At 36.6% G+C, this 22416-nt stretch overlaps 1 protein-coding gene across 3 annotated transcripts in view; it reads right to left on the bottom strand.

Moving 5' to 3' along the window:
- Rb1cc1 (RB1 inducible coiled-coil 1) overlaps window positions 1–22416 on the bottom strand; it is a 65469-nt gene that overhangs the window by 15270 nt on the left and 27783 nt on the right. For all 3 annotated transcript variants that reach the window (XM_075967082.1, XM_075967081.1, XM_075967083.1), the window contains 12 exons: window positions 21985–22111; window positions 21711–21881; window positions 18540–18742; window positions 16235–16661; window positions 13440–13610; window positions 11927–12111; window positions 11524–11710; window positions 11366–11447; window positions 11217–11278; window positions 9096–9199; window positions 8558–8684; window positions 6589–8477 (listed from right to left, as the gene is read on the bottom strand). In XM_075967082.1, the coding sequence (XP_075823197.1) occupies window positions 6589–8477; window positions 8558–8684; window positions 9096–9199; window positions 11217–11278; window positions 11366–11447; window positions 11524–11710; window positions 11927–12111; window positions 13440–13610; window positions 16235–16661; window positions 18540–18742; window positions 21711–21881; window positions 21985–22111 (3735 nt within the window). The remainder of the gene's footprint in view (window positions 1–6588; window positions 8478–8557; window positions 8685–9095; window positions 9200–11216; window positions 11279–11365; window positions 11448–11523; window positions 11711–11926; window positions 12112–13439; window positions 13611–16234; window positions 16662–18539; window positions 18743–21710; window positions 21882–21984; window positions 22112–22416) is intronic.

Below are 22416 nucleotides of genomic sequence, written 5' to 3'. Positions count from 1 at the left end.
AGAATTTATTTCTATTTCTCCTTTGAGTTGAAAGAAACGGAACTGTGAAAGTTAAAACTTTGACATAGCTAGAATGCATTTAGCAGGGCTGCACACAGGAAATGTTAATGAGAAAACAGAATATAAGTCTCAGGACTGTAACAATGGATAACCAGGCACGGGCAGAGCTAACACAGTAGCTGAAGAATTATCCCTACAGCTAGAGGGGAACTGGCCACATTAGATAATCAAAGACAGACTGTCTGTATAGAATGAGCTGAAAGAGTGATATGTTCAAATTTTACTGTAACAAAATACCTTCTGAATGATACCATGATAAAAGAACAGAACATAGCAAATAAGTCTAAAAAAGAGGTTTGTATTATTAAGAATAAAACAGATTGTGCCACTGGGGACATGTATGCACAGGGACAAATACTTATCATTCTATGTTTTTTATCTTTGTATTTCCAGGTGCACTGTTTCAGGATAAATGCTGGGCTGAGAGGGCACAGCTAGAAGAGATGGTTCTAGTCAAGCAAGCACATACAGCCACCACACTTACTCCCTGTGATTAGCACAGGTGTACCGCACAATGAAAACTAAAAAAGGCCTAAGATACAGAGAACAACCAATAATTATCCTGGGACACAAACTGATGTTTTACACTGGCTGGCCTCTACTTCATGTCTGCTGTTGAGGGTGACCTTAGCCTTCTTTTTGCTTCCACCTCCTGAGTGGTGGGAATTGAACCCAGGGCTTTATTCCAACTAGATAAACATTCTACCAAAAAGACATCATCTCCAGCCATCTCAGAACAAAAAGCACATTCCGTGCCAAAAGATATTCTACAATGAGTTTTTACTGGACATGATTTTACATGGTTATCAGGTACATAATTTTATTTTATTTTACCCTAAGGCCTGAGATGAATTAACTAACACAGTAGTGAAACAGTAACTGCTTTGCTTTTCCACACCACCACTGGCTTGCTTCGGCACAGCCAACTGCCTTCTGAGAAAGGGGTGGTAGTGGTGAGAAAAGGAGGCTCTGAAAATCCAACACTAATTGGCTGCCATCCTTAAGCTGAAGTGGTTCTGTTTAAGCTCAATCAGACTCAGCTTAGATATGAGTCTGAAATGACGAAGTGGAACACCAGATCAGGCATTCCATACTCAGTTTCATATGGAAAAGCAACAACAAACAAACAAAAAACCCAGGATAGCCAAAAGAATCCTGTACAATAAAGGAACTACTTCTGGAGGCAGCACAATTCCTGACCTCAAACTCTACTACAGAGCTAAAGTACTGAAAACAGCCTGGCATTGGCAAAAAAAAAAAAAAAGACAGGAGGACCAATGGAACCGAATCGAAGACCCGGATATTATTCCACACACCTATAAACACCTGACTTTTGACAAAGAAGCAAAAAATATCAAATGGAAAAAAAGAAAATAACATGTCTTTTTCATCTGCTACTTGTATTGATGGAAGTCCAGACACCATAACAAATTAAAAACTACTTCAGAACTATACGTCTGACATCTTACCCTTCATTATAATGGTGAGAAGAGGAAGGTTTTTTTTTTTTTTTGTTAACACAGTAAGAATTAATTCTTCCTTAAGTATGCAAAATTCTAGCTGGGTCTGGAAAAATAGCTCAGCAGTTAAGAACACTGACTGCTCTTCCAGAGGATCTGGGTTCAATTTCCAGCACCCACACACCAGTTCACAGCTGTAACTACAGCTCCAGGGGATCTGACACCCTCGCACAGAAAAAAAGCAGATAAAACACCAATGCACATACAATTAAAAAAAAAAAATCTGTGCCATAAAACGAAAAATATTTATAAAGTTCTTTGACAACTAATCAAAATATAATAATAAATGCACCTTACATTAAAATACTTATACAAATATTTTGGATATGTACTGTCAGTTTCATTTTACAACATGTCAACATTTGTATGATTAGTGAACTAGTGTTCATGGTGCTTTCAAAATCACACAGGATTTCTTTTCAATGCACAAGACATGGGTTTGCGCGCGCGCTCGTGTGGGGGGGGAGGGGGGCTCACTGGCAGTTTCATGTCACACAATGAAACCAATGAAAATTAACACTTACTGCATTTTAATTTCATAACAAAGGACATGCAAAATTATGGGAAGACTACTAAATATGTATTAAATAATGTTATATTTCAATCAAAATATACTGCTAGGTTAGCCACGGTAAAATCCTATTTATATCAAGAAAGGTTTTAAAATAAATCTGACCTATTATTAGTAGTATGTTTTTCATTTGTATAATTATATACATATGTTCAGGGTCAAGTAAAGATTTCTTAGGTAAAAAGGGGACTGAATAGAAAATGTCTGAAAAAAAAATCCTGCCTCTACTGGAAGGCATCAGAGAGCATTTCTTAAGTACACCCTAAGAATGTTTAAAGGAATATTTACCCAATTATTCAAAAAACCTAGGACTAAAGGACTAACTCTCTGTGGGTCACAGGCTGTCGAGGTTAGATAAGAGCTGAAATGAAATGTATTTAATGAAAATAACTGGATTCTGCAGTGGCAGAGAACAATTAAAGGCAAATCATGGAGACAAAATATGACTCTTCTTCAGGCAGTGGATCCAAAGCAGATATCAGAAGACACATCCTAGACAATCTTTCCCAGTGGTCAGTTAGTGTCAGCCCACAAAACGGGCTGGATAAAGACTTACTAAGATAGAAAAAAACAAAACAATAAAGTTTAAATTGGGTATTTGGGAATCTAATTAGCTCTAGAAAATTATATTTTCCACTGAATAACAAGACCTGGGCCAGCAATCGACTACTCTGCCTTTCTTAGACATCTGAGAGGATACTGTACCACAGGTCATCCTGAGCCTACCGTGACTCATCAGGAAGACATTATGTATTGAGACTATGTGCTGCGGGGTTGGAAAACTGGCTTAGTAGTAAGAGCACTTACCACTCTGCTCCTGTAGAGGATTCTGCTTTGATTCCCTGCACCCACATGGCAGTTTATAACCACCTTTAACTCCAGTCCCAAGGGATCTTCTGAACTCTGTAGGCATCAGTCACACATGTGGTACATATTTATGCATGCAACCAAAACACTCATACATACAAAAGCAACAACAAAAAACCCAAAGAACAAAAAACCCTGGCACTGGGCTGGAGAGATGATAGCTCTTTGGCTCGGAGTACTTGCAGCTCTTACAGAGGAACCTACTTCAGTTACTAGGACCCACCGGGCAGCAGAGAAACCCTCTGTAATTCCAGTTCCATGGGATATAACAGCTTCTTTTAGCATGTAAAGACACAATAGGCACATATGTGGCACAGACATGCATGCAGGCACAATACCCATACACACAAAGAGATCTTAAAAAAAAAAAGTTAAGACTCTAGACCAGTAGTAAGTCACCCACCTGAGCTAGCAGCTACCCCACTATTTGTAGCAGATACAAATCACTGTTTGTTTCTTCACTCGTGATGAAGGACGCATAGCAATATAGTGGATACTATAGGATAATCATAATTAAGACCCTAGAGTTTGGGAGTATTTTCCTTTTGCTTGGGAGGCTAAGTCTTTCATGATTGGAGGGAAACTGTGGCAGCAAACAGCAGGCAAAGTTGAAAGCTCATTCTAAATCACAAGCATGATGCAGGATTAGCTGGAAATTTACAAGGCTTTTAATCTCAAAACTAGCTCCCAGTGATGTACTTCCTCCAGCAAGGCCCCCAAATAGCGATACAAACTGGGCACCAAGTGTTCAAATGTCCAAGACTGTGGGAATCATTCCTTATTCAAACCACTATGCTGTCTTAACTCATTAAGAGGATTATACATAGCAGCATTTATTTTGTTTTTTTTCTACACCTGAATTTATAATATCCTAATTATTATAAATATCCTAATGATTCTGCCTAAATGCTGACACCCTTCAAAAGCACAGGTGAAGCAGCAAAGCCACACTGACGGGCAGCAGAGCAGGCGGGAAGGGTGACGTTCCCAAAGGAAAGGCTGTAGAATCATGCAGAGCATCTGAACTCACAGAAAGAAAACAAGGGAAGGAGTACGGACTTATGATTCATTAAGGGTGGGTGAAAGAATTTTCAGACAGTAGACTTAAGAGATCTAGATTAAATTTGGTAAGAAGGCTATTTATAGTGGTACAGGACTATGTTAAGCACAAAAGAAGCTAAGGTGGGGTTCTGAGTTCAAGGATAACCTGGACTGTGCAATGAAACCATAGTCCTCTTACGCACCCAATTAAAAAAGCTAGTGACAAGAAATTTGTGAAAGTTGGGGCTAGTTCAGTATAACTAGATATCTTCTGCCTGATATCTTCTAGCTTTAATTCAATTCTCAGTACTGAAAGGATGGGGGGTGGAAATAGTGGCACTTTATGGAAAATGACCATGGATGTATCTCTGAAGATGGAAATCCCACCATGTACACACACAAAGATGTGAGTCATGCCTGTCAGGTGAAGAATTAGGTAATGACTGGAGTGGGTAATAGAAGAAAGCTCCAAATAAATATTTAGAGTTGCAAGGGTAATTACAGAAATTACCTAGTAATTAAGTCTATCCACATTAAGGCATTTATTTTTTAACCACTTTCATTCCCCCAATTATGAAGTGAAGTATGATAATGGTGGTTACCCTGAATTCTTTTCAACTTATCTTACAGAATTTCAGTGATTGTAACAGAAAAGAACAGATGTTCCATTGAGGAAAGACAAAATAACATCAATTTTAGTCTTACCTTTGAAAAGAGAGAGGATAAGAAAATCTCAGGCATACTGGGACAGAAGTTGCATCACGTGAAACAAATGATACTGAAGTGTCATTATTTGGGCGTACAGTATGGGTAAAGAAGTACGTACACCTGAGAACTGAGTCTAAAAGGGCACAATGTCAGACAGCTCTCTTCTGCTACTCCTTTTGCAATCTCATGTAAACTTCAGGAGATTGTGCATTTCCCAAAATCCCTTCAAGAGCTTCAAGTATAGCGATAAAAGAACATCCGCATGGTGTGGCAGACAGGAGAAAGACATAGTCCTATTCTCCAAAGTGGTTGTAGCCAGTTCTCTCACAAGTAACTAAAAACTATTAATTTATGCTGCAGATAAAGCCAACATGTGATGCTTTAAGAGATTCCTGAGTGCTGCCATAGCTTGTCAGTATGATGAGGGCATCAGAGTATATCTTCATGACATTTCACTTAGAGCTTGCTTGATACAGACTCACTAAACATTAGTCAGTCTCTTCTAGGCCCTTTAGACTCCAACCTTGACAACTGCTCTTGTCCAGCTTGCACTGCTCAGTTGTGGCAACAAGTTTGGAGAGAATTCTCCACTCCTGTAATCTGATATCTCTGAATACTGGATCAAATTCTTAATCTCCTACCTTGGTTTCTTATCACTCTAGCTTGCCAGAATCTTGGCAGGTCAGTTTTGCTAAATTTCCTTTTGTTTGATTGCTTTCTCTTTATAAGGCTCCATCTACTGATCCTGACCCTAGTACCTAGAATAACCTTGAACTAGTCCATGCTGTACTTAGAACTAAGCTCACTTCTACAGTGACAATTTATTTTGCCTACTGCAGTAATTCCTTAATACAATATTATCATGTTATTATCAGTTCTGGTCCTGAGCTTTTCCATAGTAATTAAACTGTTTTAACTTTTGTCTCCCATAGTACTCTAACCATCCCCCACAATGCTTATTTCTCTATTAAATCCTCTCATCTCTTAAAAATACAAAAAGCTATTTTAAAATTAGCATTATGTTGCAGGAAGATAATTAAGAGTGTTTAAAAGTGGTGACGCAAGAGGTGGGAATTAAAAACAAACACATATACACACAAGCATACACATATATATTACACGTAACCCTTTAAAATATTCAATTTGAGACTATAAATGATACACCAACGGTACTCTACAAAATGGGCAAAATTCAATTACAATGTTTCTAAACCAATCTGTGGTAGTTAAAAAATATTAACAGATGGCAATAATGAATGAAAAAAAATCCTTAAATCTGGAATTTAAAAATATCTTTCCAACCAGAGAAAACAATGGAACTGTGGTATCAAGAAACGAATAGTGAGGAACACTGTGCATATTCCCATCTGATTTAGCCTCAGCTAAACCACAGGCACAGGAAATTTAAACTTTCATACCAACACGGGAAGAGAACAAAATTTCAACTGAAGAATTTAGTAAAAGCAACAAACCTAAAAGAAATTTTGAATAATTGATCTATTTTGTGGCTTGTTTACTCCTCAAGACAAGGTATGGCCTAGAACAAGTTCACTCTGTGTCCCACGATTGGGCTCATAGCAATCCTCATGCCTTGGCCTTCCAAAGTACTTGGATTACAGGCACAAGCTATCATACCAAGCTCTAGAAATAGTAAGTTTATGCAATGTCATTTTCACAGTTATAATAAACAATATTCTAAGTCTTTACTTTGTAAAAATACCTCAGTTCCTCTAGCTACAGCAAATGAATACATCAATGCACTATGATTAAAACATACATTTGAGTCATCCATAATAATCACACACTAAGCTTAACACTTACCTTTTGGCTATTTGATTCTCAAGATGTTTAACTTTTTCTAATAATGCTTTCTCAACAAGTTCTCTCTCCAACTTAAATTCATTTAGTGCAGTTTGAATAGCTTCGTCTTTTTCATTATTAAGCCTCTGAATTAACTGTTCTTTGTCGTGTTCATGGCTCATGACCAACTTTTCCTTGTCTTTTTCTAGGTTCTGGATGAGAGCCTCATACTTCTCTTCTTGTCGGCTTAGTTTTTCATCTTTTTGTCTTTCAAGTGCACTCAGTTCTGAGTTCAATTTACTCTGCAGTTCAACTATTTGTTCTTTCAAGTTTTTTTCTATTTCAAATGCTTGATGATGCAATGATGTTACACTGTCTAATTCAGCCTTAAGTATATTAGATTCTTCTTCGTGTCTACTAATTAATTCGGAAATGCATTGATCTTTTTCAATTGTCATTAAAGCTCTTAACTCTGCTAAGCCCACCTGATAATTCTCATTATTTTCATGAATCTTTTGGTTTAGTTTACTTATTTCTGTCCTCAAGTTTTCTGTCTCTTGCTCAAGGAGAGTCTTCAAAGTTTCCTTTTGCTGAGTTCTGCTCTCTTCCAACAAGATCTTTATCTCATCGGTTTCTGCTTCCTTTAATGCAAGTTCGACCTCCAATTTACACCTCATGTCTGACAAATCAGAAACCTTGAGTTTCAATTCCTGCAACTGTTGTTCTTTTTCCTGGAGAGTTGAGGCATGAGATTCTAGTATCTGGTCAATTCTTTGTTGATTTTCCTTTTTCAATCTCTCCACCGACACTTTATAGTCTGTCATAACTTTCTCAAACTCATGTGTGTGTCTGACATGCATTGTATCCTCTAATTCCTTTAGGTGGCTTTGCTCTAAGCACTGAAATTCAGCTCTCAGTGACTCTATTTTCTTATCATTTTCAACATGTAGCTTTTTCAGGTCTTCTAACGCCATCTCTCGTGACTGCTTTAATTCTTCAATTTCACAATTTTGAGTACGCATAATATTTTCCATTTCTACCAACTTCTGGTCCTTTTCACGCTGCAAGAAGACGACAGCATCCTTTTCGTGTTTAATCAATGCAAATTCACTGTCTTTACTTTGTAAAACTTCCTCAAGGGATATTAAATCTCCTTTCAATTTTTTAATTTTATTTGCATTTTCTTCACTGTCTTTTACTAGAGCATCAAGTTTACATTCATACTCACTTTTTAAAGACTGGAGTTCTTTCTGATGTTTTTCCTTTAGTGTTATTTCTAGGGAGCATTTGACTTTTTCAATAATGTTTCTTATTTCTATTGCTATACATTTTAAAGAATTTGATAAATCACACTGTTCTTTTTGTACGAATGTTCTGAGATGGCACAGATCTTCCTTGATGGTTTGTATACCGACATGAGAGTCTTGGGCAGCAACTTTGCATTTCTCCAGCTGGACATGCAGAGCAGCACGCTCTCCCAGTCCCTCTTTCCCATGTGCACTCGTGTCCTGCAAGCGCCTACTATCTATGGCATTGATGACTGATGAATAAAGTGACTCCACCATCATTTCAGGACTTTGTGGATCACTTATAGGGTTTGGAGATGATAAGTTTTCTTCAATCACAAACTCATTCACAGCAGACATAAAATCAGACTCGGGACTTTCTGCTAATGAATCCAAGTCTAACGAAGCTTGGTGAATTGTTTGTTCTGCATTTGGATGGGAGATGGTTTCAAAGTCAAATGTATGAGCATCAATGCTGTCTGGAGACAATTCTTCTAAGGGACACACTGCTGGATATAAGGGATCCTGAACAGTTAGTGGAGGAGGAGTTTTTGGTGAGGTAGTCGTTGTACTTTCTATCCTTGGAGAAGCAGCTGACTGTGGGGATGCTTGACTTGCAGACACCTGGAACACAGAATGAGACTTCTAAAGATCTGTAACAAGCAAACATCTTGTATTCATAAAATTATTTAAAACTCATTTGCCTTTTGTTCATTCAGCAGATCTGTAATGGTCTGTGACATTTCATCCAAACTTTGTGCTGCTTTTACCAAATTATGTAGGGCAAGTACATGCTGGTGTAGAGGTTCAAAGTCACAAAGTAAGGGAACCCTGGAAAAGAACGCAAATAAACTACACTGAATTTTCAGTTTCTTATAAGAACTATAAACAATTTCATTCTTTCAAAAACAATACAACAGCATGACCAGTACTTAAGCAAGGATGGGCTAGCTGGAAGAAGCCTGTGTCCTAAAAATACATGTATGCCAAGTCAGGAGAGCCAAAAGAAAACAAATAACTTTTACCACTTCAAGATCTAATAAACTAGCCGGTTGGTGGTGGCACACGCCTTTAATCCCAGCACTTGGGAGGCAGGGGCAGGCGGATCTCTGTGAGTTCGAGGCCAGCCTGGTCTACAAGAGCTAGTTCCAGGACAGGAACCAAAAGCTACAAAGAAACCCTGTCTTGAAAAATCCAAAAAAAAAAAAGATCTAATAAACTAAAAATGCTTATGGCCTTTACCTGAGGAATGGCTGCACTTCTGAAGGACAAAATGATTGGAGAAACTGTAAATCTTTTAATGTTATGTCAGGAAGTTCACAGTCAAATTTTCGAGGCTTCTGAGTCTACAAAAGAAAAAAAAACTTTACCAATATGAAGAATAAATTTAGATATTTCTTGTTATAATTGAATCTAACATAAGAGACTGACAAAAGCACAACAGAATTAAAATCAAAAACCATGCAAAGATTAAAGGGCACACTAGCTCTGTGAACCTTAATAGTCGGGACAATGAACTGTTTAGTGATAACCAATACGCTTATTCTTTCTCTTTTGTTCTTGCACCACTTTATAGAAATTCTAGAATCCTATCAACACTAAAGGGTGCCATTAGTTGGACTGTGCATAGGTTATTTCCAAATTTCCCCTTGACCCACAGAATGAACATAAAATGCCTCCCCATAGTACCTAGGAATATTTCTTTCTTTGCTCTTCACACTTTAAAAAATACTATGGGTCAACTTTTAACTCTAAACAAAAAGTATTAATTGTAAAGTCCTACTAGTTGTTTTTTTTATATATATATAATACTGGCAAGAGTGGTATCTTTTAAAAAAAACTTCAATTATCTTGGTTACTAGTCAAGAAGATTTACCTATGTCAGGACAATCTATATAAAACATAGATAAATAAGTATATACGTGAATTCCAATTATGTTATCTGTGTACACTCTTAATATATTGCCTTGCAAAAACATATTTAAAAGTGAAATTCTTGCTGGGAGGTGGTGGTGCAAGCCTTTAATCCCAGCACTCAGGAGGCAGAGGCAGAGAATCTGTGATTTCAAGGCCAACCTTTAGTTCAAGGCCAACAGTTAATTCCAGGACAGGCTCCAAAGCCCTGTCTCAAAAAGCAAAACAAAACAAACCCCTGAAATCCTAATATGGGAGAGGGGTACAAAGCATTTCACGATTTTTTTAATAAAAATACCTCATTTGAAAAATGAATAGATCCAGCTAACTGTCCTTAAAATATAACAAATGCTATTTTCATGTTTAATTTTAATAAACATCTACTGAAGACTCAAAAGTTACTCTAACTTATCAAATAATGATATGGGGACAAAAGGATGAATGGGCAACAAATAGATGAGAATACAAAAAATAAACGGAAAGCAAAACAACTAAAAATGGCATTCCCATTGCTTGACAGCCTAACGTGGGCTGCTGGGTGATGGAGCGGCACACATACTTTGCAGCAATCAACAGCTCTCTAATTGAACTTTAAAGAGCTGTTCAACAAGAAAGAGGCCGTGTCTGATACTGGAAACACTCAGTGCTAGTGAAATCATGATTCTAGGAGATTTGCTAAACTAGCATATATCCATACCTATAGATATTTGTTCTTATACCCACAGATAGATATACATCTTTTGTCTTCAAAGAAACTTCTCTTTGCAACACAAACCACTAAAGAAAAGCACAAGCAATCAATGTGAAGAGTTGAGGAAGACAGTAGTAAAGGTACACTCCGTTACCACAGGACAACTGTAAAGAGGGGGTGGAAAACGAGGAAAGGATTGGGGAATTTGCCTTTTAGTAACACTAAAAGTTACATCTGCAAAGTCTCACCAAACACGCAGATGTGAGCTAAACAAGGACCCCAACCTACATGGGGGAAAGGCCTGAATCCTACACAAAGAGCTACAGGCAACTGAGTAAAGTTGGGAACCAGATAGGTGGCCTTCCCCAGAAATGAGTCCACTAATCAATTGTCCAATGCCAAACTGTCAACTCTGAAATATACACACAAGTAGCATTCTGTGGACTCATTAGGATATATTTAGGAATATATGACACATACAGTAACAACTGATGAAAAATGACCATGAATTTGAAGGAGAGCAGGAAGGGTTTATAAGAAGTTTTAGAGGGAGGAGAGGAAGAAATATTGAACTTAGAATCTCAAAATTTACAACGAAAAATAACCATTAACACATATCAAGGCTTACACCAGGTAACCCCCAAAACCAAAACCATTATATGCTGATTTAATCCTATTCTGTTTCTGATAAATGCTTCTAATCCTGAAAATAGAAGTTTTACAATACACAAATTTAGTCACAGTGAGAAAATACATACACAAAATGAGGGGGGCCAGGAGTCCAGTCCCTTAAATAGACGATTTCTTAAGAAGGATTTCCCTGTGTGAAGAATTAGAAACATGGTTATTCTGGAAACTATTTAAGAGGTAAAAAATAAAAAAGAAGGATAAAAAAATTAGCGCTTACTAAATAATTTCCCAAAGGATTCCCTTTTGGACTTTTCAGCTTCATACAATTGTTTCCCATCTTTGACTAAAGCACCGGCCCACTGAGAAGAAAAGTTTATGTTAATGACATGCCAATTATTAATGTTCATATATAATTACACAGCTAGAACTGCTTACCTCTCTGTAGTGTTTAATGAACATTTTTCTCCGCACGACCTCAACCACAGCTAGGCAGTACATCTGAGGGACTGTGCTGAGAGCCTCAACAATTCTGACTCTCTCTAACAGCTCTATGACAAGGCGCAGCAGTGCTTGCAGCTTTTCTCCATCTTGATCAGCATGAAGCATCACAAAACAACACCACCTACAGAGTACGGGCGTTATTCTGTAATTCACTGTTTTCAACAGTCCCAACACTTGCTAAAAATTATCTTGTAGGTAAGCTGTGAGAGTCAAGATTCTGACATCTAATCTCAGGGTTAATCAATTACAATGAAATCATAAGGGGAAATCACTCATTACTGGAAAATAAAAGCATAAACTCTCAAGAACCTAAATTAAATATGACAGAATCTCTTACTTCAGTCTGACATGTAGGTTGTTTGCTAGCTCTTGTTTGGCAGTGGTACACTTCTGTTTAATATCCAACAATTTTCTGTGGTTTTGCAACATAATCATCAGCTGATTTGCATGACTCAGGCACAGATCAGGTAACACGGATGCATCCTTCAAGTTTTCAGCTCTCATCTGATTAGCTAAAAATCCCTTTGAGAAAAAAAGTTTTAAAAGTATTTAATTTTGTTAAATAAATGACATAAGCACTCAAGAGAAAAACAGACAATGGTGCACTTTCTATTTTGTCCCCTAAAATCCGTCTCACCCTAAAGGGGAAACACATATAAATGGCCAGTTGAAGGACCAACTTAAAATAATCTCTATCTTGAAAGCTGTACTAAAATAACTATTCCAACATAAGCCCAAAGCAAGTTCTTTTTAAAATGTCAGTAAAACATTTAATTTTTTAAACATTAAATTTAAGCTACCTTAGATTTTTATATTTCTTTGTTTTTTCTTATTAAAAACAAACACATAAAATATCAGTATCACCAGGAATAAAAATTTAAACATGAATAGAAGCCACAGCACTTTAAAACCAGAGACAGGAAGGAACAACATGGGCTACACAGACCATGAACTACAGAGGGCAGGAGGGAGGGAGAGGAAGAAGGAAATGGAAGAAGGAGACAGAGCAGCAACTATTCTTCTCAGGGACTGGAAAACAAGTGGTCATAAATATGAAGAAGTAATCGATTTTCAAGATTTCTTCTTTTTCTTGTCTTTTGTTTTGAGGGAGAATACAAGGTACTAATTAGTTCAGCTTCCTTTATCTTTTAACACCTTAACAATAATCTTTTCCACTCCAGCTGTGGAAAGTACTTTCCTGGTTTGTATTTCAGTTTTCATTCATAGTACCTGACCTCACGTTAGCAAGTTCAACCACTAGGAGCATGCCTTGGCTGTGTGTGATGGCTGTCAACTGTATTCACAACACAAAAAAAGAGGCAGATAGATGCACCTCAGGGTGGGTAACAGAGTGAGATCCTGCCTCAGACTGAATAACAACACATAACATATCTTTTGTTTTGTGGTATACTGTTATAAATCTGATTTGTGCCCACAAGCTCACTTTTTGAGTGATAGCCCTCCCTTGGTGCTGTTCTGAGAAGAGATGGAACCTTTGGGATATAAGACTTAGTCAAAAAATGGATCACTGTGGTATGGGCCCAGCCTGCTCCATCCTTTGCTTCTGTATCCTATTTTCTTATCTTGCAAAGAGGCAAGTTGTACCTCTGCTCCTCCTGAATCTGTTCCTGGTGCCCTACATTTTTCATCATTTCAGACTATACCCTTCTGAAACCAAACAAAATAAACCTCTTTTCCCTTAAACTAACCATAGTGTTAGTTATATAGTCATAGAACAGGCAAACCTAATTAATACACGAGAATAATAATACATTACCAACAGTGATGGGAAACATGTATAAATGTGTACACTAAGTACTAAAGTAAACCAAAAGAGCCAAACATAATACCTGAGCAAGCTCTTTCTGTTCATTTACCAGTCGGCCACAGCTAGCAATCATCTGGTCCAGGGCATACAGACGATCTTCAAGTCCTTTAATGGCTTTCATGTTCTGATTATCAAGTTTGGCAATAGTTTGATGGCATTCTAATATAAATGGTTGAATAATCTTTGGGTCAAGCTAAATGAGAAAAAAACATAGGAGTAAAATCTTCTGGAAATAGTTTCAACTATATTTCACACTAATTGAACAGAGTCAGATATAAAAGTGATAGAAAACGACAGAGAAAAACCATGCGCAGGAAATCAAGTTACACTTCCAAAGGAAGGTTACTAAGACTCGTCTCATCCTAAACAGCTGGTGCTAAGCAAATACAATAAAAAAAATCAAGTGCATAATCCAGTAATCACAAATCTCAATCAATGCTATAATTTAATCATTTCTCAATATCTTTAAGAAAATGCTATTTTCCAATGTCATCAAAGTCATATAAAGTAGAGCCAATCAATAGTGACAAATTCATTCTTGGGCTCTAACTTTTATCAGTTCAACTTCTCTCAAAGCATCCTCCACAATCAGGCACCTTGGCATATGTTTGCAATTTAGAGATTAGGAAGCAATGCAGAAGACAGGCCTGCACAAGCAATTCACCCCCATCTTTAAAAAGGCAAGATTTTTTTCTTCCTCAGCAATACAGAAAACTTACTGAAAGGAAACAGCTTAATCAATGTGCTTTCTTAATTTTAATCTTTACTGAAAGGAAACAGCTTGATCAATATGCTTTCTTAATTTCTAATTCTACCGGCTATCTGGCTTTAATTCTACATGTATGATGGTGACTATTTTCTAATAAAAACTAGTCACAACTATCGAAAAACCTTGTTCATTAAAGGCAGACAACCTTTGCCAATCTCTTCAGGTCCGGCTGGTTCCTTCGCAGATTTCTTCTCAGAATCTAACTATTCAATTTACAGTTATAGTTTTAATCTTAGGCACCATATCCCATCCATTCATCCATCCTAAGACAGGGTCTAACTCAGGGATTCAAACTATATTGCCTAGGTTAGTTTCAAATTTTCAGTTTTGGAGACTGGAGAGATGGCTCAGAGGTTAAGAGCTCCGGCTGCTCGTCCAGAGGTCCTGAGTTCAATTCCCAGCAACCACATGGTGGCTCACAGCCATCTATAATGAGATCTGGTGCCCTCTTCTGGCATGCAGGCATACATGAAGGCAGAATGTTGTATGCAAAATAAATAAAAAAAATTTCAGTGTTGGTATTATAGGTGGGAGATACTGCCAACAGCGAATTGTTCATCATTACTGTTATTGCGGTACTGGAAATTGAGCCTGCGGCTTTGGTAGAAAGTGTTCTACTTCTGAGCAAAAGATACGCCATTGTCTGCACATGAGGTCAGAAGATTTCTGAGAATTAGCTCTCTTCTTTCATGCAAGTCCTGGGGATTGAAGTAAGGTTTTTCAGCTTTACCCACTAGGTCATACTGCCAGATCCTAAACTCAACTTTTAATGGAAGAAACCTAGCATAGTTTTTCAAGCCTCAGATGTGATCTTAAAGTGTCTGCTAATATCAATATAAAGGTGTGTGTGTCTAAGCACACACATGTACATGTGTGGGCATCAGTGTGAGCTCTCCAAAGCCATGACATACATGTGGAGGTCAAAGGACAACCAGTGGAAGTCAATTCCCTCCCTCCACCATCCTTTACCCACTAAGTCATCTCACTGACCAGTGTCTTTGGACTGTCCCTCTGATCTGTAAAGGAAATATTTGATATGAGGCCGTTTAAGTGGGGCTAGAGAGAGGATGAAACAGGAAGACAGTTCAAGTGATGTGAACAATGGTCAGAAAGAGAAAATAATGGATTTTGAGTTTAACATAATTTCTATGAAACTTATAAACACTATCAGGCAGTGTTGGTGTACACCTTTAATGTCAGCACTCGGGAGGCAGAAGCAAGTGGATCTCTGTGAGTTCGAGGTCAGCTATGGAGAAACCGTGTGTCATAAATAAATAAATAAATAAATAAATAAATAAATAAATAAATAAAGCAGAAATATTAGTGTAGCTTTCATGCATTTTGACAATAGTGTTTGCTGGGGCAAATGCCTAACTGAATGAAATACCTACCTATCAGATCAGATGTTATCAATGACACAGATGCTCAAAAGATTAGGAAACCAAGATGTTAGAGGCATTCACTTGACTTATAACTTAAGGTAGGCAGTGCTGTTCCAGGCATCCTAGAATACTTAGACCAGGTTTTTTTTTTCTTTTTAAAAAGAATTATTGAATCAAGAACCAAATCTGTTTTCTCACTAAGTGCCCCTTTAAGCAAAGCCCAACTATTCCAGTCTTCATATTCTAATAACTGAAATCTTCAAAACCTTAGTATTTTGTATCAATAAAACAAAACAATTTCCTTTGTGATGCAAATGTTTTGCATCAACTCACAGAGTAGATATAAAGTGACATTTATCCCAGGTTTGCCTCTAGAACTGTAACTGTAACGCCTTACTGAACAATTTTGATAGAATAGTTATAATTTCTCATGTAGGGAGGTGTTAACCAGAAAAAGACAACTTTCTGGACGACAGAAATATTCAACACTATGTTTTTAGTTGGTAGTGATTTATCTTTCAACTACTCAAAAATTACATAAACCCTTCTCACAAGAAAATCAAAAGCATGGTTACAAGTTATTTGATCCAATCTACAAATTCCAATCTAAGGTATATTGCTTCAACTATAACTTTAAAGCCCAACCCTGACACACACAACACTTACCCTGCTCATAGAATCAAAGCACTTCCTGACCAGCGATTCCACGTCATTAGGTCTATCTTGAACATTTATCCAGTCTAACAAGGACACATTAAAAAAAGGAAGATCACTGTCTTTCTCATCTACTGAAGCTTCTTCTTGCTGGACAGTACTTTGACAAGATTCCCTAAGTCCTTTGCCCCGTTCAGCATCGGTGGGCTCTGGAGGTACATGCTCCACTGACTTGTGAAATGAGGTTAACATGGATGTGTTAGCTGTTCTAGGCATATCAGGAGAGAGCACCAGTTCAGTGGATCTTTTCATCTCAATTTTCTCTGAGTCTTCATGTTCATTTAAAGAATCCAGTCTTCCCAAACATTCCCTGTAACTATGTCTGGTTAGGCACTCCAAGAGAGGAATCTTGGCCATTACTGAAACCGCGGTTCCTAAACTTAATATACAAAACATCAGTCAGTAAAGCAAGTGTGTTCTAGTACCATGCAATGAAATCACAAAACTTCAAAACACCAGCCTTACCGCTGTTCCACATATGTTCCATACATATGCGCTCTTTCATTAGCCAGCTAAAAGTATAGTTTAGTAGAGAGGTGATAGCAAACATCAAAATATAAATTTATAGTAAAGCTAGCTTGATTATACTAAACATATAGATGTTGACTTTTAATCAAACTCTTTTCAAGTAAAACTTTTTTATTAGAAAAAATATAATAAAACAAAGGTTGGCCAGAATAGTCCCTCAGACTATAACACTACCATTAACACAATCAAATAAATTCAATGTGCTGAAAGCACAAGATAACTCTTATACTCACTACCTCAGGAAAACGGACTGAGACATGAACTGTTAAAAGAAAATGAGGAAAATATGAAATCTCTGAGATTTCACAAAACTATATTGTATATAAAAAGATTCAGGTCCTTAAAGTAAATTGATCTGGTTATTGGGAGTCCCTCCAAAATAGGTACTTAGAAAAGTTATTGTAATAAACAATTAAAAATGATCTGTTAATGCTGACTATTCATTCTCTTTCCTATCGATATTTCTTTCAGTGTTAATAAAGACCAAAACTTTTCAATAAATAGTCAACCTATAATGCTGAGAAAAACTGAGGGAAAGGAGCCATGTGGCCAGGATGCAATTTAAGAGCAATAATCTTTGTCTAATACAGGGAAGAAGTTGAATTGAGTCCCCCGCATCACTAAAAAAAAAAGAAGTAAAGATTAAGGAAAAGTAGAAAGCCGGGCAGTGGTGGCGCTCCAAAGCCACAGAGAAACCCTGTCTCGAAAAACCAAAAAAAAAAAAAAAAGGAAAAGTAGAAAATTAAGAGAACATGCTATCACCTCTAATAAAAATTCAAAGCAAAGAAGAAAATAAGAAACTAGAATACAAAATCTGGAAAGTACATATATGAGCATGAATTGGCAATAGTTATTTTAAGGCTGAATTAATGCTCATTTAATATTAATTATAGTTCTGTAGTATGTTTCTTTAATATGTAAAGAACTTATAGTAGGAGAGCAATATTTTAAAGATAACTTAAAATTGTCCATGTCTGATGGCTTTTTTATTTATATGAGACGTGAGGTCAGGTCCTTTTTTTCTCTCTCCTCCATTTTACTTTTTTCTTTTGGGCAAATTATAAAGAAAGATTCTTATTTTTACATATTACTCTAAGTTTTTCACATGACTAAATCACTCAAGGGAGAAAAAAAGGTTGTGGGAATCAAAATATGTATTTTTTAAAAATTACATTAACAGCCATAATTTATAGCTGGCTTGGTGGCATATGCCTTTAATTCAAGCACTGGGAGACTGAGGCAGGCGGAACTCTGTGAGTTTGAAGTCAGTCTGGTCTACACAGTGAATTCAAGAACAGACACGACTACACAGAGAGATTCTGTCTCCTGGATGGATGGATGAATACCAGCATAAAAAGTAAATAAATACCCAAAACCAAAACAACAAACAAACAAAGCACCAAACCAAAAACCCACAACTTAACTACAGCATGATTCTAATACGGGCCAGTGAGATGGCTGAGTGGGTAATAGGAAAGGTCTGAATCCCACAGCGGAAAGAAAAAAATCAACATCTAAAATTTGTCCTCTGACTTCAACATAAGCACCATGAAACACACAGGCCTGTACTTGCACATAAGAACAATTATTATAATAATATCAAATGTTTTAAGACTCTAAAATCATCAGTTAAATAAACATATGGCCTCTAAGGAGCAAATATCCAGTGACTGAAAATTACTGATAAATTTCAAAGGCATTATAAAAATCCACTTAATGATAAACATACTGAGTAAGTTTTAACTTGATGTCTTCTATGGACTGCAGATAATCTGAATAAATACTTTCAAACTTGAAAAGAAGCTTTTGGTATGAATTTGAACAGTCCTCCAGATTGGCCATGATTGCAGCCCAGCCTTGGTGCTGTAGATGTTCATCGTGGACAAGACCTTCACAGAAAGAGCAAAGCTTCTTGGCAACTTCATACATTTCCTGTTTTACAAGGAGAAAGAATAAAAGAAAGCAATGATGTGTGTGTACATGTTTGCAAATACATACACACATATATTTTCACAAATATTTGTGCCAAACATAAAAGATTGAAAATGCATTATCAAATTCTAGAGTAACACAAACACATGTTGAAACTGTCAGAGTCCTCAAAATATAATTGTGTCTGTGTGCACGCACACTCAGGCACACGCTGTGGTATATATGTATATGTTACCTGTGCAATAGTATAAGCATGGAAGCCTGAAGAGAATGAGGTGTGCTATCACTTCCATTTTATTCCTTTGATACACAGTCTGAGCTGAGCTGGTAGCCAGCAAGCCCTAGTGACAATTCTATCTACTGACCCCAATTACTGGGATTAGCACATACAATTATTCCCAGATTTCTATATAAGTGTTGGGGACTCAAGTCGTCATACTAGTCCAGCAAGTATTCTTACCATCTGAACCATTCTGCAGCCCTAAGAGTCAAATGAGGGGCTGGAGAGATGACTCAGTGGTTAAGAGCACTGCCTGCTCTTCCAGAGGTCCTGAGTTCAATTCCCTGCAACCACATGGTGGCCCACAACCATCTGTAATGATGGTCTGGTGCCCTCTTCTGACCTGCAGACAGAATACCAAGAATACTGTATATGTATACATAATAAATAAATAAATCTTAAAAAAAAAGAGTCAAATGACTTTTAAGAACAGATGACTGGAAGTTAGTTACAAAGAATGAAGTATCAACTGTAAACTGATAAAAACCGATGTGAGAGATTTCTCTTGTTTAGAGAAATTCCCTGACACAAAAAAAAAATCTGGACCTGTAGAAAATGCAGAAAGTATGTTTCAGTTGATCAGGAGTCTCATGGATCACCCATGACATTCACTCTTAGCTGAGTCGTGTGTGTGTGTATACATATATGAAAATGATAAATGAGAAAATACAAAAGCACAAAAAATATTCATGGAGTATAGAAAAACTCAGTTCTAGAAGAAAGAAATCAGCAGACCAATTTCCTTTAAACAAAGGTAAGTTATTTAAGCAGCTAATATGTCTAAATCTTTAAAAAGACTTTAAAAGCAACTGAAAATTTCCCCCTTTACTTAAAAGTACACAAGGCCCTAAATAACCAGGTAATTTCCAAACTGCCTATAAAACAATACAAGGACTGGCATTTTGATTCACTTGAATCTCAATACCAATGTTCCTCACTCATTTCAACTATTAAATTTTTTAATGTTTTTTCATCCATAATAAAAATCATCTCTCCTGATATACAACATTATTCTTTTTTTTTAAAGTTTGCTATATTTATGTGCAGAAAACTTAGCAGTGCACATTTAACCCAGTTTAGTTGTGAGTTCTTGCACTGCTATTGCCTTCGCACAGGTTATCTTGGTAGACAAGGGTGCTCTGGCAAAGCTGGGGAAGGTATTAGGACCAATTTCATGACAGCATTATTCTTAATGCCCGAGTATAATCCTGCCATACGTTTTCCTTGTATAATACCTTTATCTTGTTTTTGTTAATTTACATGTTATCACCTTTCTATTTAATCAGTTAAAATATATTAAATATTCAATATTACATTTTCTTAGGAGACCAAAAGGTTTATGCAAGAAGATGACACCACCATCAAGTGGGCCTGACCTCAGCCCGAGTCAAGTAATATCAAGTTCTGAGTAAGGTCACTTCCTGTTATCAGTCAATCACAAAATCTGAATGTTTGTGTACAAGAAAAAAATCTTTTAAAATCCATGACTAATGAATAGACAAATATCAAAATGTTACCCCCACGCCAAAAAAAAAAAACTCAAATAAAAGCCTGATGCTCACTATTAGGCTTCACAGCTCATACTCCCTTCTGCTTCAGGTTGCCACTTTGATTGGAATGTGTGAATTCTCATGTTTCCCTGCCACAGGAACCTTCCGTTCAGTCCTAAGTTTTATTAACCAACACTGAAACTTTACTAAATGTTTACCTTCTAAAAATTACAATATAAACTATTACTTCACATGTTCTAAGATTCATTCTTTATCTCAAAGAAAAACATAGCAACCTCTTGACAGCACAGAGTCAATGGCACTACAGTTAAGTAATAGTAAACTATAAGAAAAAATAAGGCATAGGGTATGCCTGTTGTAATTTTAGGACTCTGGAAGCTAAGACAGGAGGATTGACAGTTTGAGGCTAGCAGAAGTTACACATATAGACCCTATCTTAAAAAAAGAAATACTATAAAAAAAACAGGAAAATCAAATTAATTGTCAACAATATATGGGGATTGAAAGTATTGGTAAATAATATAGATGAAAAAGGACTGTGGTTCCTTTTCTGATAAGGAAAAAGAACTGTTTAAAAGTTACCTGAGCTTTTTTTCTATTCTAACATGGGTACCTAATCAACTAAAAGAATGTTCTAAAGTAATTATCTGACCACCCCCGTTTTGGTGAGATGCTGGTCAAGTCATGTTTAAGACAACCTTCTCACACTATCTAGTAATGTAGAGAACTAAAATTTTAAAACTAGGTATTTATTATAATAGGTATTATAAAATATAATTGATTAACTTTCAAAGATTTATTTTTATTAATTTGAATTATAGATATGTATGCATGCCAGACGAGTGAAGGTTCCTGTGTAAGTTAGAAAGAAGCCTGACTTTAAGAAGAGGCCTGTGAAACAATTATCAGAAGGATGCTTACTGCCAAGTAGCTGAGTTAATCCCAGGAAAATACGTTGGAAAAAGAACCTACTATCACTAGATGTTTTCTGACCTCTGTGGTTTTCACACTTGATCATGCACACATGCACACAAACTCAGACACACACACTAAAACAGAACATAAAAAATGTAAGTTGGGTATTTTTTAATGTTATCCATGTAATTTTGACTTCTCTGCTAACTAGACTTGAATGCTTTTCGAAGCAATTAATTAAAAAGAAATGTTTAGATCTTACCACTGCAAGTTGTGTCCTTGAAGCAACAGTGTGGAAAACTGCAGGCATCATAAGAGACTCCTCAACTTTTATTTCCATGTCATTTTCTGTTGAAAAGGTAGTTTTAGGAATAGCAGGTGCACGGTCACATAAGATCATTTCTTTATTAAAGAGAAAAATTGGATTTGTGTCCTGTAATTAAAAAATGCAGAAATGATAGGAATGTTATAAATGATGATCTTGCACACTGCTCCCCATCTTTTGAGAAGGCAAAATGTGCAGTTTAGACACTTACCGTTCCAGCACTGTAGGTACACACTCTTCGATCTGCAGCCATGCATTCTCCTCCATTGACCACTAGCACCTGGTGCTGAATAGCAATCTTGTATTTGCTTTGAATGGCATGCTTAAGATCAGCCACACTTAGAAAAACAAAATCCAGTTATTTACATATGCCTAGTGCCTTTATAAAAGCAGCACTTCATTAAAACACACATACCATAATATGCTACTGAATTTCATTCTAATATTTATCTCAAAAATAAAAAAAAAGGTAGCAAGTTTCAGATTTTTTAATTAGATACCACAAATCAACTGACTGTCAGTGAATTGAATGCCTACTGGGTCACATCTAAAAGTGAACCCATAAAACACAGGCAGCACTTATGATTACTTTTCTGGGTTTTTATATAATTGTCAAAGGTATAAATGGACATACATGTGACAT

This window comes from Microtus pennsylvanicus, chromosome 3, assembly GCF_037038515.1.
Source record: "Microtus pennsylvanicus isolate mMicPen1 chromosome 3, mMicPen1.hap1, whole genome shotgun sequence".
Lineage (NCBI taxonomy): Eukaryota > Metazoa > Chordata > Mammalia > Rodentia > Cricetidae > Microtus > Microtus pennsylvanicus.
Note: the sequence above shows the minus strand (reverse complement) of the source record. Positions and strands in the feature narration are given on the sequence as shown.